The sequence below is a fragment of the Cynocephalus volans genome, chromosome X (genome assembly GCF_027409185.1).
Source record: "Cynocephalus volans isolate mCynVol1 chromosome X, mCynVol1.pri, whole genome shotgun sequence".
Taxonomy (NCBI): Eukaryota; Metazoa; Chordata; class Mammalia; order Dermoptera; family Cynocephalidae; genus Cynocephalus; species Cynocephalus volans.
Window position 1 is genome coordinate 175,523,426 of NC_084478.1, and position 27,394 is coordinate 175,550,819.

The 27,394-nt window shown below is 48.6% G+C and overlaps 1 protein-coding gene across 3 annotated transcripts in view; it reads right to left on the bottom strand.

Moving 5' to 3' along the window:
- MAMLD1 (mastermind like domain containing 1) overlaps window positions 1-27,394 on the bottom strand; it is a 116,257-nt gene that overhangs the window by 36,625 nt on the left and 52,238 nt on the right. For 2 of the 3 annotated variants that reach the window (XM_063083588.1, XM_063083590.1), the window contains exons 2-3: window positions 24,112-24,270; window positions 3,103-4,887 (exon numbers count right to left, since the gene is read on the bottom strand). In XM_063083588.1, coding sequence (XP_062939658.1) covers window positions 3,103-4,887; window positions 24,112-24,207 — 1,881 coding nt within the window. In that variant the 5' untranslated portion in view covers window positions 24,208-24,270. Of the gene's footprint in view, window positions 1-939; window positions 1,063-3,102; window positions 4,888-24,111; window positions 24,271-27,394 lie in introns of all 3 variants that reach the window. The other variant, XM_063083589.1, reaches the window with a different exon arrangement.

Sequence of the window (27,394 nt, forward strand, 5' to 3'; positions counted from 1 at the left end):
GCATGTATGGCTAGAAGAATTACAGGTTGAGAGCAGAGGGCTAGAGGGACAGCACGAGAGAGCTCAAGATGGACAGAAGGAAGAGTCCTGCCTGCAAGACGAAGATGGCCCTCTTCCCTTTCCCACCAGGCCTGCAGTGATCCGGGAGGAGCAGAGCCTAGAACAGGAGGAGCCCATGAGGCTCATAGGCCCCATGACTCCCGTCAACCTCGCAGCAGGCCTGGAATCTGGAGAGAGCGCTGTTTGCACTCTGTCCTGACATAGTTCTTGGTGTTGAGAACTGCATCTTAGCCCCAGAAAACAGGTCAGGAGTTAAAGTCACAATGAAAGCAAACCCTTCGTCAGCACACACTTGGTACCAGGCCCTGTTCACAGTGCTGTAGATGTATTAACACATTGAATCTTTCAACAACCTATCAACAACCCCATTTTGCAGAGGAGGAAGTAGTAAAGGTTACTGTAGGAATGGAAGGCTCCAGAGGCAGTGCCCGGGCATGGGATTGTGAGTGTGGGCTCTGTAGCCAGGCTCCCTGCTCTGGCCCTGATGCTGTGTGACTATGGGCAACTCTGGTGACTCCTCTGTGCCCTTCTTCTCAACTGTAAAGGGAATGATAACAGCCCCCACCTTTGAGGATTAGTATGAGAAAAGGGAGAGGAAGGCAGCTCCTGGCAGCTCCCATTTGGAGAGCTCAGCCTCTGGCCTCTGCTGGCAGAGATGGCTTGAGCCCTTTATCATGCTCCTAGCCTAAGGGAGCTTGGCTGTATGGTCTTTCTCCTGAACGCTTTCTCCAACCCCCTGGAGGTCACTGGGTTGGGTGTGATTTTTACAACCCCAATCATTGAGAATTCTCCCTCTGAGCCAGCTGATCAGGCTCTGGGGCAACACAGTCAGGCTCCAAATGTACCCAATTGAAGACAAGACAAAACACAAAGGCTCACAATGTTGAATGGTGACACGTCTCCAGGCTGAGGATCTGGCCTGCTAGGGGAAGGGTTCCAGTGTTGACGCTGGTGCTCCACCGAGCTAGCTGCAGAAGTCCGTGCAAACAGATGGCAATAGCCCTATAATAAAATCAAACCGAACTGCTCCGGAACTGTAGCCAAGGGCCCCGAGCCCCTGGGGGGCCTGCCCTCTCCTGCCTGCTTCGTCTGTCTTCATGCTGCTCGCCCTGGCTACCCCCATGTGAGCTCTGCTCACTGTACGCAGCCATCAGAAGTCCAGTTCCCAGTGTCAAGCACCCTGCTTGGTCGAGCTCCCCAAGAGCTGGATGGAAAGGACACGGTCTCTATCTCCCAGGGACCGCCACAGTCGTGCTCGTACAGGGCTCTCAAATAAGAGGTCAGCCCCTGTGGGGGATGGTGCCTGAGCCTTAAGGAGCCACAGGAGTTGGACAGAAGAGAAAAGGTAGGAAGGGAAGGCCAGACACAGGGAATAGTGGGGGCGAAGGCCGAGATGGCACAGAGTGCTCGGAAGTCCCCAGAGGTCCATAAACTGGTTTCAGTGGCCTCCTGAGGTTCAGTGGTACGGAAATGAAACGTAAGACAGGACCTGATGGACACTGAATCTCGGGAGGTTGGTGGGGCCAGGTTATGGGGCTCTGGGGACTTCTGAGAAAGTGTGACACATGATCAGGTCACCCTTCCAGCAGGGCAACTCTTAGAGCATTGAATGGTTTATTGGGGCAAACCCATTAAGGGTCAACCAGTTATGAATGCAGACAAAGACTCAAGAGGGCCTGAGCTCGGGCAGGGATGAGATCCCTGGAAAGGAAGGACTGTGACTGACAGCATTCTGTACAGGCAGACATGTGACATGGCCCTCATGAGCCCTGCTTCCTGGTATTCTCACCTTCACGCAATCCCTGTGGCTTACATTGAGTGAGCAGAATATGGCAAACATGGTGGAATGTTACTTCTGAGACTAGGTTATAAAGACTGTGACTTCTGACTTGATGGCACCCCCAACCCCTGCTGCCTTGCTGGCAGGCTCTCTCTTGCTCACTTGGATGAAGCCAGTTGCCATGTTGTGAGATGCTCTATGAAGAGGCCATGTGGCAAGGAAGTGAGGGAGACCTCTGGCCAATAGTTCATGAGAAACTGAGGCCTCAGTCCAACAACCTACAAGGAACTGTTTCTTGCCAACAACCACGTGAGTGAACTTGGAAACAGATCCTTCTCTGTTTAGCCTTGAGATGACTGCAGCCTTACAAGAGACTCTGAGCCAGAAGACTCAGCTAAGTTGTGCCAGGATTCCTGACCCACAGATACTGTGAGGTACTACGCATGTGTGGTTTTAAGCTGATGCTTTGGGGTAATTTGTTACACAGCAATGGATCACTAATACAGGCAGGGATCAGAGCAATGAAAAGTGGGAACTGTGATAGACACCACCCAGCTAGAATCGGATGCATTTAGTGATTGAAAAGGAGATGCAGAGGGAGAAGTCAAAAGTAATTTGGAGAAGAGCACAGGCTTGAAAACTGCCTGGCTTCAAGTTCCTGCTCTGTCCCTAGCTAACTGTGTGACTCCGGGCAAGTCATTCCCACTCTCTGAGCCTCAGTTTCTTTGTGAAATGGAGATGATAAGAGTAGCTACCTTACAAGTGCCTGTCTTTCCTTTCAGGACCTGCCTCAGTATCCAGCACAGTGATGTGTGGCACACTGCAGTTGCTCTGCAAGTTTGCTGTGGTGTTTCTTGAAGGCTCAGTGTTTATGTTTATGCCAGCAGGGACAAGATTTAAACACTTCGGTGCAATTTCCTCACATCCTAAGAAGCCTTGACTAGTCCCGTTACATGGGCCAGCACAGGGGAAGGCTGCACGATTCTCACTTGTCCCCCCAGCTCCTTCCCCTGGGAGCACCTTGTGGGTGTAGTTTTCGTTCCAGAGAAAGTTAGGTGACCTGAACAGGCACTGAAATCATAACCTTGGCCTCATTAGCACTGCTTTAACCACACAGAATTAGCTGATTCAAATAGCCTTCTCCAGAGTCAAGTCCCGTCTCAGAGAGGACTATAGCCTGGATCTGCCCTGCAAAGTATAGCATAAAACACAGTTCTTATTTCCAAAATGAAGGAACACAACCATATATGAGATTGTCTTACCTGTCTGGGCAGAGCAGGCATGGAATCCGAGGCCACTGATCGCTGAAAGCGCTGGGGTTGCTGCATCATCTGCTGCAGAAGGAAGGAAGAATGGTCAGGATGCTGCTGCTGCTGCTGCTGCTGCTGCTGCTGCTGCTGCTGCTGCTGCTGCTGCTGCTGCTGCTGCTGCAAGGTGGCAGTAGTGGTGGAGGAGGCAGTGGCAGATGAGGCCTGTGTTGGTGTCGGCTGCTGCAGGTAGTGGAGCAGGGAAGGCTGCCTAGAGGTGGCAGGCATGGAGGGCATCTTCTGGGGGCCCGGCTCAGAAACAAAATGGGACAAGGGCTTGGTGTTGCCAAAAGTAAATGGCTCTGGGGCTCCGGGGCTGGAGCTTGCCAGCCCCTGTTGCATGATCATGCTCAGGGTTTTAGATGAGTTGGTGGCCATAGGCTTAAAGATCGCGTTTGCTTGCTGCTGCTGCTGCTGCTGCTGCTGCTGCTGTTGCTGCTGCTGCTGGCTGAGCAGATTATTGGAGGGAGTGAGGCTCCGGATCAGAGAGCACTGAGGAGTGAAGGACTGCTGCGGCAAGCCTGGGCTGGAGAGCTTCTCTGGGCGATAGGGGGGAGATGGCCCAGGGTTGCTGGTGGGCAGAGCAGACATCAGGTGTCCTGGAGGGCTTTTGATGGTAGAGGATACCAGGTTGGCCAGAATGGGACTCTGTGGGCTGAACTGCGGCTGCTGACTGAGAGCTGGGCTGGGGAGCTTCTCAGGGGCATAGGGCATGGCGGGCCCAAGGGCAGCGTTGCTGCTGGACACCATGCTTGAGAGTAAGGCATTGGCAGAGCCTTGCATAGTGTTGCCTGACAAGTTGTTGGATGACATGCAGGACACCATGAGGCTCTGAGGGCTGAATGGCTGCGGCGGTGGTGGCGGGTGTGGCGACGGCACTGGGCGATAAGGTGGGGAGAGGCCTGGAGGAGGCAGACCGGACCAACTCGGGGTAGGCCCTTGCTGCCTTGTAGCAGACCCCTGCTTGCTGGCTGCCAATGCCTTCAGCTGGTGGGCGTGATGCCACTGAGGCACTGCTAGGGGGGGCAAAGTGACAGGGAGCATGGCCTGCATCTGGTTCTTGGCCTGTGCTGTCGAAGAACTGGGTGAGACGATCTGCTTACTGGTGGAAGGGATCGAATAGCTGATCCCAGTGGAGGAGGGCGGGATCTGAAGTGACACGCCAGTGACTTGGCTGCAACTAGAAGCAAACTCCTTGCTGGCACCAAGGCTCTCCAAGTGTGGCATCTGACCTGAAGGCTTGGGAGTTGTGCCTAGGGTTGCCTGAGGCTGGTCTAAGACCAGTGGCTCTTCTGGCTTGCTCCCCAGGATCTTCTCAAGATCTAGCTCATTTGGAGAAGGTTCTTGAATTTTGGTTAGCTCCTCCAGCAGATCTTGAAGTTCCTGGTCTACAGCCGGCATGCTGTTGATTTTCTCATAGTAAGGAACCGTGGCCCCTTTCAGCCCCATTTCTGCGGTTGGTGGTACCACAAATGGTGGGCCCATAACGCTGCCATTCATGGGATTATTCTCAAGTAGTAATGACTGGCCAGCTACGCCCATAGCCACAGGGCTAGGATTCATCGTTAACGGAGGAACCTGCAGCTCTGCACAGGGGGTACTGGGATGGGCACCTGGGCCCATAGAAAGGGTGACATCTTCAAGGCAAGGCCTCTTAATTTTATTAGGGTAACCCCCGTCAGCCATGCCTGGAAACTGGAAGTTGTCTCCTTCCTGTCTCCTCTTAATGGTTCCCTGTGGCTGAAAGAGAAGAGAGGAGAGAGAGAGAGACAGAGGAATTTTTATAAAGGCTTGGCACCTTGAAGCTAATGAACAGGAAGCCTGCAAGATAAAACAGACCTCGCAATTTAAAGACTTAGAGTTGTCAAAACTATAAAGTACAGCCTATTTTTGGAACCATAATGCTTGTTTCTTTGTTGCTGTGTTTTATTTAAACTGTCTTGTTACATTTCAAATAAGGCATTATGCTGTCTGTAAACTAAACAGGACAGAAAGTCATGCAAAGGGTACTCCTGGCCCACTTAAGGAGAGTTCGGCAAAACTATTCAGAAGTTACTAAATGAACTCTGCTGCCGAAGGCAGGCACTTGAGAGCAAACTAGAAGAGTTAAATATTTCCCATTCCTACCTGTCTACAGACACCCCGATTTTAGAAAAGGAAAACCATAACACAGACATTGAATTTTCAGGATGCCTCCCTGTCTTGGTTAAATGCATCAGGCTGCAGTGATAGAAGAGATGACAAGAGGGCCTTGACAGGAATGAAGCAGATCTGGGTGTGTTCTTCGGGCAGTTGTTTAAGATATATTGTTAAGGGGAAAGCATTTCAGGACAGGCATCGTAGTCACTGTTCCATTTATTTTCACACATATGCGCACTTGCACGCACACACACACTGCTTATGTGCATACAAAAATCACTTGGAAGAACCTATACCCAACCATCCCTTGGGGATTACTGGCAATCCCCTTCCTATTTTCTGCATTTCTGCATTGCTTGCTTATTTTAATGAGAAGGACATGTAATCCAAAACACACACACACACACACACACACACACACACACGCACACACACACACGCACGCACACACACAGTATAAAGTTATCTAAATAAGAAATTCCTCTCTGCAGATGTATCCTCGAGTTGGGGAGATATCAAACAACAGGAAAAGGCCCCAATCTGGGATCTACGCCTTGGGGGAGCTGCCCACCATTTACAAAAGCATAGCCTCTGCGAACAAAGCGAAGTGGCCAGTCATGCAGGACTTCCTCTTCTTTCACAGCCTCATACAGTCATCTGCGGCTGTCGTGTTAATGCTCACGACCTGCGTGTCAGCAGGTAAAGGGGGAAAGGGAGTGGGGGGGGGAGGAGTAGGTGTGGGAATGATCAAAACAAGGGAAAGAAGTGAGGAGACATGGAAGTCACCTGAATGCTGACAGGTGAACAGATATAATTCTCTTGGAGTGCTCTTTCACGTTACCCTCCCCCCAAACAAAAACCTTTTTAGCTTTGGAAGTCTTACTAGGACATACTGAGCTGATTCTCTGATGTCACCTCATGTTTGGCTCTTCTGTTTTGATGAGCCTGGAGCTCACTTGGAGCTTAAGACGTGCGTGGGGCCCGTTGCCAGCATGCCAGGGGTCATGACTCTCACGGTCGAGTGAACTCAAAGTCAATCCACCAGGGCTGCGCGTCTCAGGCCTTGCTGCACATCAGAATCACTTAGAAACATCCAGATTCCTGGGCCCTCCCACTGCAATTGATGGCTTTAGTCTCATCTGGGGCAGGGGCAGGCATCAGGAGGTTTTACACAGCTCCGAGGGTGATTTTAAATAGACAGCCAGAGCATAGGTGGAGGCATTATGGCATAGGGCCCTGGTCCCAAGGCAGACACAACCAGGTCTTGGCCTTGCCACTTAACCTCTCTGAGCCCCAGTTTCTTGACTTTTAAGATGAGTGTAAGTATAGCGCTTATCTTACGATGCTGCTCTGACTTTAAGGGAAGTGGGGCAGACCGTGTGGTACCTGGTAGAGCCTCACGATCTGGTACCTGGCATTACAAAGGGCAGACCTGGAAGGGCCCTGGGAGTCCAATCCCCTCCTATTGAAGATAGGAACCCTGAGATCCAGGGAGGGGGCAAGGCTTGCCCAGAGTTGCTCAGGCAGAGGGTGGCAAGGCCCAGGCCAGATGTGGGGCCCCTTCCCCTACCACTTTACCCATCCCGCTGGCAGGGCACTGCATCGTCCCGCAGAAGGGGCTGGCTGCTTTGGGTGAGAGGACTCGCATACTTCTTTGACTTTCCTTTTGAGTTGCCCATAACCCAAACAAGGGGGCAGCTCTGCCACCAAATTCGTCTGAGGACTGAATACCATGGGTCAGACAAGAATGAGTTGGGGAGGAGTAGAGCAGGCACAAGAAGAGGCCTATCTAGTCATCCAGGAGCCTGGCTGGCACAGTACCCATAGTGTCCCCGAGCTAGTGTAGGGAGCAGCTCACTAAGTATTTGGCCCAAGCAGGTGCTCCGTAAATAGCAGTCGAATGAGCCAATGGACAAATGAACACAAATAATTCAGCACACGGGAGCTCGGCTATTCATTCAATCAATTATGGAACAGCCCACAAACCAGCCACGGGATCCCAAACTGAAATTTGGTCTTTTCTACATTCTCCCAAAGAAATCCAACATATCAAAAACAGAAATGTATGAAATGGACCAATCAGGGATGACCGAGTGTGGGTTTTACCTAGGGATCCCCCGCAGGGAGTCCAAGCTGGCCGTGGTTGGGCCCAGTGTGCTGTTGCTAATGTCTTGAACTGCAAGGCAGGGTAAATGATAGTGAAGTCTATGCAGAATCAGGAAGCTGAAGGATGTGGGGCTGGGGGAAGGAGGGGAGGGGAGGGCAGGGGCTGTGAGGGGCAGTGGCCTAGAATCTCAGCCAGGCAAACCTCTGAAATTGGCTTGCAGATTCTGTGGGCTCCCGGAACTTTCCCTTAATTGTTGGTCTGCCATTAACCTGCTGGGACTAAGGTGGCAGAGGTGGGCAAGTCAGGGTATGACTTCTAGATGCTAAAAGTCACATCAGGAGCTCCTGGCAAAAGAAAGAAGGCTGTGCCTCTCTTAAATGGGAGCCTGTGTGCACACAACATCCAAGCAGATGGGCCCCACTCAGTTCCAATTCTAGAAACCAACCAGCTCGTCAGTTACAAAGCAGATCCCAGGATACTCCCTCAGTGTATTAAGGGGCATCCCACTGCCAGCAGATCTGATTTGCTGGAGCGGGTTGCACCTTTGCTATGGCAAGTCTGCAGCTGGACAGCCGCTGGTGCTTGCCTCATTGACCATTTTGGGAGGGTGCCTGATGAGGGGTGCGGGCTCATCTTGCTGTCGCCAGGGGTGGGGTGGGGGGTGTCTGCCGAGCTAGGCTGCTGTTTAGGCAGAGTGGCAGGCTGTGAGCCTCTTCTGGGCTTTCCTTTTTCAATGCACTTAAATGAGACTCCACTTTGTCAGAAGCCGTGTGGCTCCACGTTTCAGATTTTATGGTAAGAGCTTTCAACAGTTAGCCTGAAGCGCCCTGGCTGAGCAGCGATAACACCAGCCAACCCTAAGCAAGGCCGAGGACAGGCGGCTGTGTTTACACAGAAGTGCTCAGCCCCGCTGTAATAGCATCTGCTTTCACCAGGCATCAGGGAGGCGTGGAAATCCACTATCCAGTTAATTTCACCCCTAGATAAAGGCTTGCTTCAGTGCCTCCTCTTTTACAGTCCCATGACTTGTTACTATTCTCAACTGCGAGAAGCTGGCTGGGCTTTCTCCATGCCCAGTGCCACACTGGTGCCTTCCCAGGTCACCTGGGCCAGGGGGTGCGGCTGCCGAGGTTCTGCTTGCCCAGGCTGGGCATTTTTTACTGAATCCTATAGCTACCATTTTAATTAAGTGCAGCAGATAACTCACTGCTCTGGAATGACTTCCCCTCTCAACATCCTGGTGGGGGCGGCTGGCCCCCCATCAAGCTTCCAGACCTTTCTAAACAAGCCTTCCCGCTTCACCCATATGCTGTTTTCCAGTCTTTGTGGTCTCCGTGACAGTAAGCTATTAGTCCCAGCTACTAGCACACACTGCTTCCTTCAGGCCATGGATCGCACATGACTCTGCCCTCTCACTGTGACAATAAGCCAATCGGTAGACATTGGCAGCATTTCTAGAGAGCATATCTCAACTTTCTCTTTTTACAGAATGGGATGTGATTTGCTTTCAGTTACAAAGTCAGTTAAGGGATAAGGACACTAGACCCCAGGTGTCCCAGCTCCCATCCAGAGCCCCCACAGGTCCTGTCTTTGGTGGTGGGGAAGGAGGAGGGAGTGAGGGACAGTGCCCCGGCGTTTTTAGAAACGAATTAGTTTCTCTCTATACATAAATGCCTGCAGAGTCCCATTCCATAATCGGGCAGACAAAGCCACCAATGTGATCCCCATGACCTTATTAACATTCATTAAAATGCATTTCGAAGCATGTGATGGCTTCCCCGCCCCCTAAATAATGAGAAAACAAAGGCAACCCTTCTGATAGGGGCCAAGTTTAGCTCTGAAGTCAACATTATTTCTGGTTCTGCCTGAACAAGGACATATGGCAACTCTTCCCTTTCTACATTTTTAGTCCAGAATGACAAAAAGGGCAAAGATTTTTTGGAAGAGGTATAGATTATAAGAATACAGTCCAGGCTCATAAAATGGGCATAAAGAGCATAAAGAATATCACTTGTGCATATTATTCTTTTCAAAGAAGTCTGGCAAGCTGTTGTTATAAAGGCTTAGTTTTGGACACTCTAGCTGGAGGTTTAACATGGACACCAATAAAAGGCCAGCAAAGAGTACGCACAGTTCCTACTGGGTAACAAGGTAGGAGGTCAAAGTTATCCAGGAAAGATCAACTCAGGGAGCCTCATTTTCCTTCCAGAAGGCACTGGGCACGTAGGTCCTGGGCAAAACTGTCAAAAAGGGGGAAATCCCCTGTGGCTTATTTAGTCTCTCCTTTCTCTCCCACTAGCACCGCCAGCAGCTCAGCTCAGGCAGTTGGCTTGCCAGTTCTCCTGTCTCATACTCCATCAACAGCCTCGTTCAGCATTGTTACGTTTTCCTTCACCTCATGAGCTGCCAAGCACAGTGTTGGCCAACTACAGTAGATTCCAAGCCCTCTGAGGACAAGGGTGCTTCCTAGGAGGCTTGCTCCGCAGAAAGTAATGAAGATGTCATGGGGCATAACAAGAGGCAGCCTCAGAGTAGAAAGACAGTGATGCATCGGGACTGGATTTGCAGGAATGGGGGTGGGGAGGGCACAGAGGGAGGGTGGGAGAGAAGAAGAGAATATGCCTGGATATACACACGGGCCCAAATGAATGTCCATGAGTACAGTACAAATGCCTATATTTGGGCATATGTGTCATTTGCATGGTGATTTTTCAGCAGAATGTCCCAACAAACTGAAACTGACCTTTCTGTAGAACAAACAGGATATTCAGCATTTCCAGGATTGTAAGACATGAGGCTCTGGAGAATCCCAGGATAGCTGGGAATGGCAGAGAACTCTGAATGCTGATTGACTTCAAGAGGAAGTCAGTTATGTCTCAGGAACCAATCTCTGCTAATGGGTGACTTGGAGCAAGAATCTCGACCTATAAATAGGGGATTTGTTGGTGCCCCTGACTTGCCCTGAGCCAGTGGAGACGGCACGCTCAGCACCTGAGGCAGGCAGAGGCAGGCTGGGGTGGAGGAAAGAGCTCTGGAATGGGCATCAAAAGATAGGCCTTTAAGTCCAAGGAGAGATGTGCTCGTGGGCCTCTTTTCACAGGAAGAAGCCCTGACCCCGTCTCCTCCAAACACATTCCCATATACTGGGGAGAAGAGAACTGAAGTTGGTTTCAACCCTCTGGATGGACTTGGTGAGGCTGACCTATAGATGAAGCAGGTGCTGCCTAGGGGCTGGAATAGGAGCTGAAGGTCAAAGGTGAGGCACTGTCCCAGTGCAGACTACTGTGTGTTTGCAGGACCCATCTTAACAAGCTCAATCTGCATTTCACCTGAATCACACTGACAAGCCTGAAGTCACACAGGAAAGAGGAGCAGTGCAGGCACAGCTGAGCTTGGAGGCCACCAAGGCCACTGGGAAGAGGCCATTTAAGCCCAACTTTTTTGCTTCCTGCTGGGCTATGCCTCTAGGGACTTTGTGGTGTGACCTCTTGTTGGTCCCTTCCCCACTCCAGGCCTGTTTCCCCACCTGTCAAGTGAATGGGTTCCAACTCTGGGAATCTAATGCTTACCAAATGTTTTCTTCCTGGGCTGCTCCTACAGAGCAAAAGTGAATTCTCTTCTCCCCCATGCAAGAGGGCTTCTCTCCCTGGGGTAACAGTAGGCCGAGGAAAGCCAAGTGCAGACACTCTCAAAGATAGCACTACCTGCCCCAGCCCAGCGAGGGGCACAGATTACCTTATGAGGGGAGAAATACGGGTGCCGAGATAGAAGGCCTTTGGTCAAGGCTCTCTGGGGAACACACAGTTGCAGACTGCCTGGAAGGGGCAGCCAGGAGACATCTCTGCTGGACCCCTGCAGCTTCCCTTCCCTTCCTGGCATGATAGGGAACTGGCTACATTTGGATGCAGTGGCAGGGTCAGGGACAAGGGTGACAGTCCTCCGCATTGCCAGAACACCAACTAGAGTGGTTGAAATGGGGTGAATAGAAAAACAGTTGCTGTGAGAACATTTGAGATCTGCTCTCTTACTAAATTTTAAGTACACAGTGCAGTATTATTTACCATAGGCTCCATGCTGCCCCTTAGGTCCCCAGGACTTATTCATCTTACAGCTGAAAGTTTGTACCCTTTGACCAACACCTCCCCAGCCCCTGGTAACCACCCTTCTACTCTCTGTTTCTATGACTTCAAAAAAAAAAAAAAAAAAAAAAGAGTTCTATGAATTCAGGATAAAAAAGGTAACTGTGAAGTGACAGATGTGTTGACTATGTTGTATGTATATCAAGTTGGCACATTATACACCTTAAACTTATACAGTTTTATTTGTGAATTATACCTCGATATTACTGGAAAATTAAAAAAAAAAAAAACAAAAACCAGAAAAAACGTTTACTGGTTGATCAGATACAGATTTCTGCTTTCGGGACTGAAGCTTATAGAATCTCGGGCTCTCTTTAAGAAAGAGAATATAAGGGTAAAACAAAATTAGGCACCCGGTTGGAAGGCTTGAGGGACAAGCCTTGAAGCCTAGGTTCAAGAGGACTTTGCCTTGGCCTGTGCCCCAACAGTGGGCTAAATGAGACGACAACAGGCTTTAGAGCATACGTGAAAGACCCTGCTGCTGTGTAGGTGGGAGAAGACTCCAGAAAACATCTGGTTAGTCCAGTGCATTCTAGAGGGCATCTGTCTATGGCCTCTTCCTTCTATGACACACCAAACAAAGTTGCTCCCACTATCATTGGTCACGTTGGCTTTTAAAACAATTTCTGTCTAGAACACGCCTCCCCAGCTCACCCAAGGAGCCCTTTTTAGACTCTGAGTGTCAACTTTTGGCTTGCAAAGGTATTGACCCCAGTTAGTAGACTTACAGCCAGGCTGTTTAGCTCTGATGCCATAGGCACAGAAGCTTGGAGGGGACATGGGATAAGGAGCATTGCGTCCATGCAGAGACCTTCCTTATGGGCTAGGGCCTTTTTTCGGTTATTGAAGTAAAATGGACATAGCATAAAATTAACTTTTTTAAGTGTACAGTTCAGTGGCATTTAGTACATTCACAATGTTGTGCAACCATCACTGCTGTCTAGTTCCAGAACTTTCCCATCATCCCAAATGGAAGCCCCTTAACCATTAAGTGGTCATTCCCCATTTGCCCCTGCCCCCAGCCCATGGCAACCTCTCGTCTACTTTCTGTCTCTATGGAGTTCTCTATTCTGGATATTCCCTATAAACGGAATCATACAATATGTGGCCAGCGCTCCCACCGCGGGTTCGGATCCTATATAGGGATGGCCGGTGTGCTCGGTGCGGCCGGTCACAAAAAAAAAATAAAAATAAATAAATAAATAAATAATTGTGAACAAGTTTTCAGTTCTTTTGGGTATAAGCCAAGGAGTGGAATTGCTGGGTCATATGTTAATTCTAGGCTTAACTTTTTGAGGAACTGCCAAACTGTGTTCACAACATAGGTCCTCTTTGTAACTTCCATTATTGGAGCTAGATGGAAAGCAGCAGGGAGGGCTGGGAGGCAAAGCCGACTTCCAGGCATCTTTAGAGAAGTACCCTTCCACTCTTGCTGCCTGTCCACAGTGCACGGTGCCGCAGCCTCGGCCAGGACCAGAAGCAGGTGTAGGCAATGCTTTTCTGGACCCTAGGCTGAATGAAGGCATCCAGAGCCCTGTGCCCTCTGTGCTACCAAAGAATGCTAACCTAGCGGAGGCTGAAGGTCAAGGGAAAAAGCATGAACAAATGCACCAACTAGAGTTTTGGTTTCTGCAGCTTCTCAAGGCCAAGTGTCCTTTTTGATCTAAAATTGCAACCCGGGCAGGGCTTGGCAAGATCCTAGTATCCTCTGGCAGGGTTTGGGGAACGCACTGGTCACCGCCATTTGAGTTGGAGAGGATGTTGTATTCCCTTTCTGGCTGGCAATGGGCCATCTAGCCTGGACTGCATCTACTTTGGGTCAGGAAACTCCTCTGAAGGCCTTATCCTCCAGAGCCTGTTCTGCTTTGCCCACCCCTCACCTCCCAGCTCCTCCAGCCCAGCTCTACATCTGGAACCCTGAAAAGTTGGGCTCATGATATACTTCAAACCAAGTGGGAATCCCCTCTGGAACCATTTCTGGGAACAACACGGCCAGAAGCAGCAAGAGATGTGTCTACACAAGGAAACAGCCTGCCTGTGCAGTGGGGGTGGGGCGGTGCCCAGAAGGCTGATTCTGCATTTTTATGCACACACAGTAGGTGCGTCCTGGCCACAAAGCCTTTTCAGGGATGTGGAGGGATTTATTGTGTTCATGCAAATTACATAAGCATTCTAACAGTAGGCTGAAGGCATCTATATAGACTCTCAGGATGTTGGACTTTCCTAGGCCTTCAGACCCACATCTCGGTTTTACTAACTACAGGTAAGATCCCAGCTCTTGTGAGTGGACAACATACTTTCTCACTCATTGTCCTTTGATTTTTAGCAACGATCCTAGGAGGTAGGCAAAGCTGTGCTTAGAGTCCCTGTTTTTTACACGGGTAAACTGAGGCTCAGAGGGGCCAGGTGACTTACTAAAGTCTTACAGTTAGTCAGTGGCAGAGGAGAGCCTTTCACTCAGGACTCCAGAGTGCAGCCCAGACTGCAGAGTCCCAGGAACCCCAGGCATGTATGGTGGTGGATGTGCGGACACCTCAGCAGTGAGTTAGCCTTCGCTGAGTAAACCCAAAGGTTATTCTGGGGTGCCAAGGGAAAGGCAGGTCATTTCAATTCCACACACTTAGGATAAAAACCCATTGTTCATTCTCAGTTGTGGCATTTCAATTTGCCTGTAGGGACTGTTGTACTTGCCCTAAGGATTTCCAAGTCACACATCACAGGGTAGTGACAGATAGCAGTGACCTCAGAGAAGGACGCTCCTACTGAATTTTTACTATGCACATTAAGGTAGCTTGGCTGCTGGGAATTTGCTGATCCTCCGGGGCCCAACCATTTGCCTGCAAAACCCAAGCGTGCCCTCAAGTGCCAGGGTGCACTGCTGTGTATCTGACTGAATTGACAGACACTCCTTGCACCTCAAGAGCTTTGCAGGCAAACGGATAATCTGATCACACAAAGAAACTTCTGGATACCAAATTCTGAAAGTAGAACTTAGCAGTGTGTGGTGATGAGAGGGCTGGAGGTAGGCCTTAAAGCCTCACATTCTGTCTCAACCTTTTCTATAACTGGTGGTTGCCTTGGGCAAGTCACTTTTTCCTCTCTAAGTCTGTTTTCTTATCTACACAAAGGGGAGAGTGACGCCTACTTGACACATTTGTTATAAGGATTCCATGAGTTCAGAAATGTAAAGTTAGCCTAGTGCCTACCACTGTACCAAATAAATATTCTCTCTCTTCCCACTCTTGAAAATGCAAACACATTCTTGGTGGTCCTAAAATAGCATTTAATACGGTTTACTCAGCAGCGTTTGCCGTTCCAGGCAGATCTGCCTTTAGTCACTGGCTGTGCTCCTGAACAGCTGTGTGCAAGGCTAACTTTTGTAAACCACATCATAATAAAAAGCAGCAAGAATTTGCCATTGAGAGGAAATCCTCTGTATATCCTTTTATGAAGTGAAAGATCCCTCATCCAAACTTATCTTTTTTTAAGTATGCATTCGGGGATATCACCCTTTCTTGTAATGAATCCTAATTCAATTCCGGCCACAGACACATGCTGACGTTCCATCGCCCCGAGGCACATAGCAACAGGAGTAAGTGATATATTGAAAATAATGACAGTTTAAAAACATGTATTGATTTTACTATATGTGGACAGTGTCTGTGATGGCATCATGGAAAGTGTCATATACCTGTGTATGTGTGAGAGGGAGAGAGAGAGAGAGAGAGAGAGGTGGTGGTGGTAGTGGGTAGTGATGGCAGAGGTGATGGTGGTGGCAACGGTGCTGGTGGTCACGGTGCTGAGGACACCGGTGGTGGCGCTGGTGATCAGGGCAGTGTTCCTACAGGATATTGCCTTCTTGTTATGCTGCTCTGGAAGATGCTCCACTGACTGAGCCAGAGAAGGAAGACTCACTCTAAGTGTGTCATTGACAGACACCGCAGCACAGTCTGTCTCTTTGTAGTCATTCATAATTATCTTTTTCTTAACTGGAGCTGGATTACTGAGGAAAACATGAGAGATTTTTGTTTGTTAATATGCTGCCAAGAAAGTAATTTTATGTCAGATTTAACTACAGGAAAGGGCAAGGCATTTCTAAGTTCCTTAGATGTCATGTGGCTAAAGAAAAAAAAAAAAAAAAAAAGGATGAGCGACACTTAGCTGTTTGAAGCCATATGTACGGACAGCAAATACTGGGTGTTGGTGTTCGAGGACTGGCTTCCTGTAGGTATTTTATATAGGCCAAGTTCATTGTCCTAAACCCTAAAGGCTTGACTTCAGGGAGGAAAAGAGGCAAGAAAATGTTTAGCTTTTTGGACAGTGTCACGTGGGCAACATTAACCCTAGGCAACTTCAGTGCCTGAGGCTTATTCTAGAAAAGGAGGCAGCTAGAGAGCAGCGCTGGGCTCCCCTCCACTACAGAGATGAAGGCTTCTGCGAGCACAGACACCCCCGCCAGAACGACTGCACCCGAGGGACAGAAGTGGTGAACCGGAGAGAAGGAGCTGGAATTCTAGTGGGCCAGACAATTAGCAAAGAGCAAGAAGCAAGGTCAGAGCATGAAAAGTATTCTTCAGAAGACTGAAAAAATGGCGATGTGACAGAGTGGCCAGGTGGCTCCTTTGAGGAGGAGACATTTAAGGGAAGGTGTAACTGCAGGAAGGAGCAGGCCAGGAGAAGAGCTGGGGACAGAGCACTCCAGGCTGGAGGGCAGCAAGCGGCAAGGCCCTGGGGAGAAGGCTCCTGGCCCGTGCCAGGGCTGGGCAGGTGGCCAGTGTGCCTGACGCACAGTGAGCCAGGGAAGTAGCCATGAGCTCACAAACGGCCTTGCAGGCCATGGGAAAGGAATTGGATTGTATCGTGTTTGCAGTGGGAAGCCATTGGGGGGGTGGCGGGGGGTTAAGCTGTCGATGCTGTTGGTCTGTTTGTAAAAGATCTCTCTGGATGCTGATGGGAGGGGAAATGGATGGAAAAGGAACAGTAGCAGAGGCAAGAGCTCTCGAGAAGCAGGGGATCCAGAGCGTGGGGTCGGGGCCAGCTCTGGCACAGGAGGGAAGCATAGCATGCATGGAGGCGTGAGGGCCTGTGATTTGACCCCACTGTGAGACTGAGGGGAGTGTCCATTTATTAGGGGAACAGTGGCCTCAGAAAAATGAGCCAAATGCCCAGTGACCTAGATCAGGGTTGGCAGACTTTTTCTGTAAAGGCCCAGCTAGTAAATCTTAGGCTTTGCAGGCCATGTGGTCTCTGTTGCAACTCTATAACTCTGTTTGGTAGACAATATGTTAACAACTGGGTATGGCTGTGTGCTAATAAAACTTTATTTACAAAAATGGCCTGTGGGCTGGATTGAGCTCACAGGCTGTAGGTTGCCAAGCCCTGACCTAGAGCATAAACTGAGCATCTTTCCTGCAGGAAATGAATTATTTCTAAATTGCCCTCCTCACACTGCAGGGGGCCGTGTGGGCCACTGTTTACAGGACAGTGGGCGTGCAAACTTTTTGGAGTGGAAAAGCTTAAAGATTGCCAACATAGTGCAAGTTAGGTGACCATTTCTGAATCGTGCAAGTGACGCGGCAGTCCCAAATGCACCTGTTGGCAGGCGCTCAGCAGGTTCCATCAGAGGAGGGCAACACTCTGCCCCCTGGGATTGCCCTGGGCCTTGCTCCTACAGCCTTTGTGCATCATTGGACAATTCGAGTTTTGTCTAGTGAATTAAAGCACGGCCTTCTCCCTCAGGTCTTCAAGGGTCTCTGAGATATACGGCTTCACCTCCCGTCCCTTCCCCCATCCCAGGCTCTCTGACCAACCTCGAGGCTGCCATGTCAGGCCTATGCATTTTCCGCCTCCACAGCGTGACTCTCTGAAGTCCAGGGCTGTCTCCTACCCATCTCTGTACTCCCAGAGCACCTGGCCTCATGACAGGGCTCAAGCACTTTCCAGGAACCGTGCTGGAGCCACTGAGTGGCCCAACGACTTTGGACGAGCCCCTTCCCCTCTGTGCCCATGGCCTTCTCTTTTGTCCAACAAAGGGGGTGGCCTTGATGATTTCTGTGGGAACTTCTGGTCAAGGTGAACAGCAGCCACTACTTACTGAGCACTTGCTATGTGCCAGCGCCTCGCCCAGCTGCCAGCCTTGGGGGCAACACAACTGAGAGTGATGGGGCCCTGCAGCACCCCAGGGGAGGTGGGCACAGGCAAGTCTGTGCCGAGGAGCAGGGGCAGGGGCAAGGGCGGGAAGGCAGTGACAGCAGCAGCCACGCCCGGGCCTTGGGTCTGGGCCCCAGTGATCAAGTCCACTGGCCTGAGGCTCACGCCTGCCTTTCACATCAGCGTTTAGGGGTTGGAGTCTGGTGAGAAGGGAGGAGGGAGACAGGAGAAGAAAGGAAAGGCAGGAAGGAAGGGAGGGGAAGGAAAGGCGACAGGGGAGGTGGGAGGGCTGGACGAATTATTCGATGTCAACTGCTGAAATCAAAATCTGTAGCCCAAACCTTAGAAGCACACTCCCCCCACCCCCCACCAGAAGTCTGGAATGTAGCACCCCAGGGGCAGCTTATGACCCAAATAGCTATCTGCAAAAAGAAACAGTGAAGAGAAACGTTGAGTTCTCCAGCTGGGGCTATCAGTGAAAGCAAGAGGCTGCAGCCTGCACAGGCCAGTCCAGCGTTTGCAGACCCACAGGTCCACATCTCCAGGGCATAGCACCCCCCCACCCCCCAGTTTGCACACTCCCCAGGAGGGAGTGGAACCTGTGCCTCAGCTGTGCTGGGCTTTCCTGCTGTGCCTGCCTAGGGCTCCAACAGCATCCCTCTCCTCTGCAGGGGAGTTCTACCTCCAGACACTTGTTAACCTTGGGCCTAATGCCAAGGAAACTGGAGGAGGGAGCTAGGCAGGAATGCAGACTGGACGAGCGTGGGCTCCTAGAAGTTCACAAATAGGCAGTGTTGAGCTCCCAGATGCCGGCAGGAGCCAGCTGCAAAATGGAGCTCCCCTCCCAGCATCTTCCCCATCAAACCGACTGCAATTTGCAGGTCACCGGTTTGCTGAGCTGGGCTGCCCAGGCAGGACCCAGATGCCAAGCCCAGTGGTGTCCTGTAAGCTGAGTGGTGCTCAACTCTTGTGGAAGAGATCTGTCTGAAAGCAAGAGCTCTGCTTGCACCCCCCGCCCCCGCCCCAGTGGGTGTCTGGAACAGGAAAGGGCCCTTGCTGCAGGAAAAGGGGTGGGGAGCAAGGGGAGCAAACAGCTGCGTGCACCACGGGGAGGATCCCCCAAATAGAAAGGCGCATACGCACTGCAGGCCTCGACCCAGAATGCTCGTGGCTACACCATACATCTAGCTCTCAGTGCAGTGGGGCTGCTGATGGGACTGTGAGATCCTCAGGGGTCTATGTTCCTATCTGAGCTCCAAAGACACACATTTCCCATTGCCCTTCTGACAGCAAAAACTCCGAGTCAGTGCCAATCTGTGATCAGTAAGAAAAGTGCTAACAGCAGCCATACTGTGTGCAGTTTAGAACACATCCGCATCCATACCTTGTTCATGGCCCAGCAGCGCCGCTGTAGGCAGAGAGCACAATTAGTAACCCTCCTTTACTGATGTGGAGACTGAGGCCCAGAGGCGCATGCAAGATCTTAGTAAGTGGCAGGGACACCTGCCTCCCCAATGAGCTGTTCCCTGAGATTGGCTGGGTCTTGAAAGTGGGGCTCCCACACATGGGCTCCCCTCTCTTGGGGCCAGGCTTATACCTGGGACATACCCACAACCTGCATGAAGCAGGGGCTGCTGGAAAAGACCCAGATCTCTGGACCTGGGCTTCCTCTCTAGGCTTCTAACAGTGCAATTTAGACAACTCACTCCAGCTCCCGGCTGGCTGTCCCTGTTGGCTGTTCCCACCTCCCTGGGGGCTTTTAAACCTGTCTTTCTGCCAGGCTGGGCAGTGGATGCTGCTGCTTAGAAGGCTGCAGAGAGCTGTCAGGACAAAGTAAAGATGCTTCCATTCTACCTGTTGATGGGCTGTTTCTGCCACTGGAATGAAAGCCCCAGGAAATCTGGGATTCTGTTTTTTCAACTGCTCTAGGCAGAGCACCCAGAGTAGTGTCACCCTGCAGAAGGCCCCACAAATATCTGGGTTCCTAATCCGGGCATGGGAAGCAGCAAAGTAGGAAGAGCTTTGGAGACAGGGTTCCTGGGTCTGAGATGTGCATTTACAACCCCCTGCCCATGTGACATTGGCAAAGTCCCTGTCCTCTCTGTGCTTCTGTCTCTTTTTCAATGAAGTGGAAACACCCATCCCTGTTTCGCAGGAGCAAATGAGCTGATGCACAGAAAGTACATTGTACAAGGGAGCCACTCGACCATTCTCTCTTCCTCATTTCACCAAGAACTACAGAGTAGGACAGATTTGTCCCCAGTGGAGAAAGTCTGGGAATAATTTGCTCCTAGACTATGAACTCCTGCAGCCCAGGGTCTAGCACAGGGCTAAGCACCCTGGAAATGTGGCAGGAGGCCACAGATACACAGGCCCTTAAAGATCACACCCATGCCCTCTGACCTCAAAAAGAAAGGGATCTGCTCAAGGTCTTGCAAAATGCTTATTAGAGCCTTGGGATCAAGTCTGAAGTCTCTTTCCTGAGTCCAGCACTCTTTTTGCAAGGAAAAGTATGTATCTCCAGGGCTGATGGGCACAAATCTTAAACCCAATCACACACCACGGGAGAAGGTGAATAGAGCTCCTCCTACTGGGTATTTCCAAGCTCCCCAGTCTACAGAAGAGGGACAGACAGGAGGGGGCCGGTGTCACTGTAGCCATCCTAATCTCCTGTTACACACCCTGTCACACTGACAGTTCCTCTCTCCCCCTTCCTCAGCCCCACTCTCATTTAGAGGTGAGAAGGACTGAGGGGTTGGTTTGGGTCATACTGTGGGTGGAAAGCACCCTGCACTTGGAGCCACCCAAATGGGGACCCTTGATGTAGCTCCCACCTTCTCGATGGCCATTCTTCTGCAAGTCACCGGATTTCTCAGACCTTATTATTGTCTTCTACAAAGAAGAACTAAGATAATAATACCTCCCTCCCCATGGAGTGGTTGGGAAGCTCAGAAAGAATACTGGGCGTGGCAACTCATTGTCACTTAGACACTGAGTCACTTATTAACATGAAATGGCTGAACACAGAAAATGAGCAAAGAGCACAGTGCCCTCTTCCTTCTTCAGCTGTGCATTTAATGCCATTAACACCCCGTTTTGTCTAGGAGCTGCCTTATGAATAGAATAGGTGGCTGCTGAGAGCTGGGGGAATCTTTGCAACTGGCAGCGGATGCAGAGATGACACGTGACACGCACACTGCATTCCAACTCTGTAGCACTCCCAATTTGGAGATTCTTGCCCTAGTAATCAAGTAATAGACCTACTGATCTGGAGGAAGAGTTGAGATCTCAACTTCAAGGGGAAGGGTCAAATGTTGTCTCCTGTTAAAACTCCACGTGCTAACTGCAGAGACTGGATGCCTTATTCACCTTGGATAGACGCCCAAATGTTCAAAAGGTAAAACTCCTCTTTCCTCCAGATTACAAGAGTCATTAAGCAATCATGCTACTGAATGAATAAACAAATGCCAGAAAGGTACTTGCTTTGCTGAGATTTCTTAGGATGACTACTTCTGCTTGATATGTATTCAGCATTTTGTGGTTTTTCACATGCTTTAGATATAAGAGGCAGCAGAATACGGTGGTGACGACAGTGGGTTCTGATATCTGCCACTGCTTAAGTCTGATTTTGTTCAAGTTGCTTAACCTGGCTGAGCCTCAGTTTCCTGGAGATAATAACAGCCTCTTCCTCTCAGGGTTCTCATGAGGATTACAGAAGATAATGTCTCCCAAGTGCTTAGCAAAGGGCCTAGCACCTAGTTCATGCTCATCAAAGGTGTTTATTCTTACTTTTGGTTGATTTGAACTTTGTTCTCAGAGAGAGCAAAGGATGGACAAAATCCTGTAGCTTGCTAGGAGCATATGCAAGACTAGAACCCAGGCGTCCTGAGTCCTGATCTCAGGCTAAGAGGCACTGTTGCATCAGATACACATTTCCCTGCAAGGGGGCTCCCAATTACTTACATGTAAATAAATCCCAGGGCTGTTTAAAAACAACTCTCTTCTGGGCCTGATATGATTCTATTGCAAGACTTTGATTTGAGACCTGTTTTTTGGTTTGTTTTGGGGGAAAGGACAAGAAAGCCAGTGAGGCTGAATGCCTGAAGCAGGTTTTTATGTTGGGGACACGTTCTGGATGAGGGAGAGTGGTGCAAGAGATGTGCTTCCAGATGCACATGGTTTCCTGGGACTGAGCTTGGGCTGTCACCCCTGCATGTTATGAAGCATCAGAGGGAAGGCAAACACCAGAAACATCTGACACCCAGCTGAGGCCGCACCCTGGAAATGCAAGCCCAGCTCCTGCAAAGGACCTCCTTCTGCCACTCACATTCCAGGCCCTGCAAAACTTGTTTGGACAGCAGGTTTCTTGGTGAACTCAGATCATTTTGCTTTTAATCTGTCTATCTCTATCCCTCACTCCACAAACACCCGGCTGGTGATATCCTCAGTGTGAGCAGCAGAGTTTGACATTTGCATCAGGCACCTTCCTGAGGCTACAGGAATTGACCAGCTACTAAAATTCAGCTGTTCTCAGACCGAGAGCTGCCCTGGCTCTCGGTACCTTTCAGCAGTACCTTTCAGACCCAGCCAAAGGAGTGGGTTCTCTCAATGTCATCCCCCTCAGAGACCATATGTGTCTTCCAAGAAGACACATGTGGTTTCAACTGTGAAGAAGATTCATCTGAGGGAGCTGCTTTCAGAGCCTGAGGCATATTTTTTTTTGGATCCCCTCAATTTGGGCAAATTCTTGGTCTTCTAGGACAGCTTGGCGACTTGGAAATAGTCAGACCACTCAGAGCCAAGGACAGAGAACAAGGTGTGCCATGGAGGAGGTAGAAGGGCTGATTTTGATCAAGTCCAAGGTGTGCCTCTAAAGCAATGAATGTGATTTTTTAGAAATGCTTACAAAGGACCCCAAAGGCCAACTACAAAGACAAGCCACGCCTGGAAATGGTGTGAACAATGGGACCTTCTTAAAAGTAAGGACATTGATGGCTGTTCCAAGGACCTATTCTAAGGACAGCCCTCCCTAGAATACTTATACATGCATCAAGGACTACGCTGATCAAAACCAAAGCAGTTATTTACTACTCACATACTTTAAAAGAGTTTTGGTAGAGTGGGTGAGGAGAAGGGGAAGAGGACCCCTGCAACTACAACCCACCCACCCTTTTCTCCTAGGACTTGGCCCAAGTGAATGGAAACAAGTGGGAAGCAAAGGAGAAATTTAAAGTCACGCCAAAACTGATCATGGGCTCTGGGTGCATTACCAGGATGTTTTCCTTTACTGATCTAGAAGATTCCTGATTCAGGGATGGCAATTTGGAGGACAGGCTGCTGGCCAAATAACTGCTCCATCTCTGCCATTCCACCCGACTGCCATTTCTGGGAGAGCGGGGACTTGAGTAAACAAAGTTTTATAAATGTCTACACACTCAACTTGATAACACATTCTCATTCATTGTTGGTGGTTGACAATGAGGGCAAAAACAAAGAAAAGCAAGATTTCAATCAACTCCCCCCACACCTGCGCACATATCAAAACCCTCAATTAAATAGCTGACTTACTGAAAGTGGATGGCCCTGGGAATTGGAGAAGACCAGCCCTCTAGCTATGTGAAATGGCATTACCTAAGCCCCGGGGCTCCCAGTTCTATGAACAGGAAGGAAGCAGACCCACAGCTCTAGAAGAGCCATTTCCTCTCTGCTTTATTAATTTCAGAGATTAAGCAAGCTATTCCTCTCTGAGCCGAAAACCCTGAAATAAAAAAAACATTGTGTTTGCTGCAACTCCTGTTAACTGAGCTAATTTTGGTAGACTGGTGATGTTGCAGGTTCTATCATCAAATTCAACCAGCCAATGGCTCTCATGGCCCCTTCTATCATCAGCGTGGCCACTAGAACTACCACTGGAATCCCTAATGCTGAGTTTCAGATACTTGGATGATGTCTGGGTTCTCAGGCAGGAAAGTAGAAGTGTGTCAAATGACTTTTTAAAAGGACACCAGGGCCAGAGAGTTGAATGGGAATCCCTTTCTGTGCTGTGGCTTCTTATTCTCAGTCATACTAGGAAGCGAATGCAATACATCTAGTGCTTGCCATTCTGACTGGTTTCTATTAAAAGAAAAAATAGAATCTTCTTCCTTCTAACCCTTCCTCTTTTTCTTGTTGAAGGGGTGCAGTGCACAGATCATTGGACTGGGAATCTAGATGGAAGCTTGGACTGTATTTTCAGCTCTACCAGAAACCCACAAGGGGCAGGGGCAGCTCATTTCCTAGATCTTTTCTAGATCAGATTCAAAGTTCTTATATTTTGAGTTGGTTCCTTGCCATCAAGTTTGCACAGAGAATTTCAATAACATATCTTACGTTCAAGTTTAAGATTAGAAGCATTCAACACCCCCCTCCCCCCATAGCCCATTGTCTGACCGATTCCTGGAGCTTTCTGGGCTCCTGACGATTTCCCACCATGGCGAAATGGGGAAGCATGCTCTTGATTACAAGCCGATTTTTCCAGTCATCCATTGTTTGACCTGCAATTTTATTCTTGTCTCTCCAAGGTGCTTCCCAAACGACCTAGACACAGGGCTTAGGGAGACAAAAAGTACACTGTCTTTCAGATATGAAGATGAGACCATTGACCCCGTGAATCACAGACTTTCACTCTGAGGACAGGTTTTGTGGAGTCAGCCACATTCCTTTCCCTGTCTCTTTCCCCACCCCACCACCCTCATTGGGTACTCCCACCCCCAGGAATGAGGGGCACTTCTGTGAGGTCGTTGGCTGGGATGAAATGACAGTCACTGGCCACGGGGCAGAACAAAGTTCACTGGAGAGCAGAGGGGTGGTGGAGGAGCAGCCTGATGTAACTAAAATAACAGAGGGCTTACAGCAGGCAGGGACTGTAGATCCTAGGTCTGGCTTTGCTTTTGTTTGGTATGCGGTGGGACCCAAGGAAAGGCTCTTCTATTCTCTGACACACAGTTTCCTCACATGAAAAACACAGTGCTTGGATCAAGTGATGGCTTAGGCCCCTTCAGCTGTGCTGGAGTAAGCCTATTGGCCCACAGAAAGAGCAGCCACCAACTCTGGCCCTGTTAGTACCCATCCAAGTGAGCTGACCAACAGTTCAAAGCCTGACGTACACCAGAAGAGAGCAATGGATGTTGGAAGGGGCTCATGAAACCCTGGTGCACTGGTTTATGGAAACTAACTGAGCAGGCTAGAATCTTGGCTACTCCAATGTATGCCCTCCATGATGGATGAGCAGACATATGCAAACCAAGCTAAGCTGGCATTTTTTTGTTGTTGTTTGTCATGATGTAGACATGAAATAAGAGCTCTGCTCAAGTGTTTTATATATGAGGGCAGTTCTCCTTCCTGTTAACCCCTTTAGCAGTACAGCATCAGGCTCTAAAATCTCAATGTCCAAACTTCTACTTCTGGAAAGATGGAGAAGTACTTTTCTCCATTCTCCCACTGAGTACAACTAAAACCACCTCTAGGAAGATGAGGTACTTTCTCACATTCTCCTTTTGAATGCAGCACAAATCTCTGGACATTATATGTATAAAAAAAAACCCCACAAAGACCCTGAAAGGCGGAGAGAAAATGGTAGACCGGCTAGGGACCTTGGGGCCTGAAGAACAATGCATTGGTGAATTCCCTGGGCTTTATTTTTGCCTCATATATGCCAGACTTGTAGCTGAAGAAGCCAATGGCACAGTCAAAAAGGCCCCAACAAAAGACTGCCTTTTCTAGCCAAAAGATCAGTAAAGGGGTAGCCTATCAAGACACAAAACTTTTAGGAAAAAAGCCTTCTCTGGTTCAGCCAAACACCATGGAAAAACCTGTAGTCCCATCCCATCCCATCAGCAAAGGCCAAGCAGGGAGCCTAGGCTCTACCCTCACGTGGCAGTAATGAAGCACTCTTCCCCCTCCTCACTAATAAAGTATCAGTAGAGGCCTAGTGGGGACCTGGAACTCTCACTCCTGCCGAGCAGGAATGAGGGGTCCCACCAACCCTGATGTCCATGAAAGCCAAACGGGGAACCTGAACTTCTATATCCACCTGGCACAAATAAGATGGTGTCTCCCTTCCCTGCCAGAGCAGTGTCAGAGAAAGTCAGCTAGGACAGAAGATTTAAATAAGATCTGGTCTTATCACATCATACCCCACATGTCCAGGTTTCAATAGAAAATCACTCATCATACCAAGAACCAGGAAGATCTCAGAGTGAATGAAAAATACTATCAACAGGTTCCAACACCAAGATGATATAAATGTTAGAATTATCTGAAAAGGATTGTAAAATGGTAATCATTAAAGTGCTTCAACCAACAATTGGAACCATGCTTAAAACAAATTAAAAAAATAGAGAAAGTCTCATCAAAGAAATAGGAATTCTTAGCAAAGAAACAGAAAATGTGAAGAAGAACCAAACAGAAATTTTGGAACTAAAAAATACAATAAATGAAATAAACTTAATGAATGGGATCAAGAGAATGGAAGGGACAGAGGAAAGAATTAACATAGAATAGAAATTACCCAATTTAAACAACAGAGAGAAAATAGAAAAAAAAAAAAAAAAAAAGAACAGAGACTCAGGGACATTTGGCATTCTAAACAAAATATCTAACAAAATATTTAAGGTTTATAAAAAATATCTAAGGAGAGGAGAGAAAGAATGGGACTGAAAAAGCATTCAAATAAATAATAGCTGAAAATTCCTGAAATTTGGCAAAAGACAGAAACCTGGAAGTTCAAGAAGCTAACTGAACCCCAAATAGTACAAATCCAAAAAAATCCACTCTGAGATATAATATTGAAATCTTCACTATAAATGTGAATTTTTTTATTTCTCCCTTCAGTTCTATATTTTCAGTTCCTATGTTTTGCACCTCTGTTGTTTGGAGCATACACATCTATGATTACTTTGTCTTCCTGGTACATTCACCCCTTTATCATTACGTAATGTCCCTCTCTGTCCCTGTTAATTTTCTTTGCTCTGAAGTCTCCTTTATCTGATATTACTAGAGCTCCTCCAGCTACTTTTTAAAATTAACATTTGCATGATATATCTTTTTCCATCCTTTTACTTTCAACCTACCTAAATGATTGTATAGTATTTGAGGTGACCATCTTGCAAACAGCATATCAGTGGGTCATATTTTTTATCTGCTTTGCCAACCTCTGTCTTTTAATTGCTACATTTATACCACTTTCATTTAATATACACTTCAGAGCAAAGAAAATTAAAAGGGACTGAAGGGACACATCTATAATGAAGATTTCAATATTGTATCTCAACAACTGATAGAACTAGACAGAAAATCAGAAAGATATAGAACTCAATGATAGGATTCAATAGGACTAAATTGACATTTATAGAGTGCTCCACTAAAAATCCATAAAATATATATTCTTTTCAAGCACCCAAGGAATATATACCAAGATAGACATATTCTGAACTATAAAACAATCCACAAAAATGTCTAAAGAATTGAAATAATACATGATGTTTCTCTGACTATAATGGACTCAAATTAGTAAACAATAACAGAAAGACAGCTTGAAAATCACCAAACACTTAGAAACTAAACAGCACATTTTTTAAAAGTGCATGGGCCATCTTGGAGGTCTCAAGAGCAATAAAAAAATACACTGACCTGAATGAAAATCAAAACATAATATATCAAAATTTGTGGGACA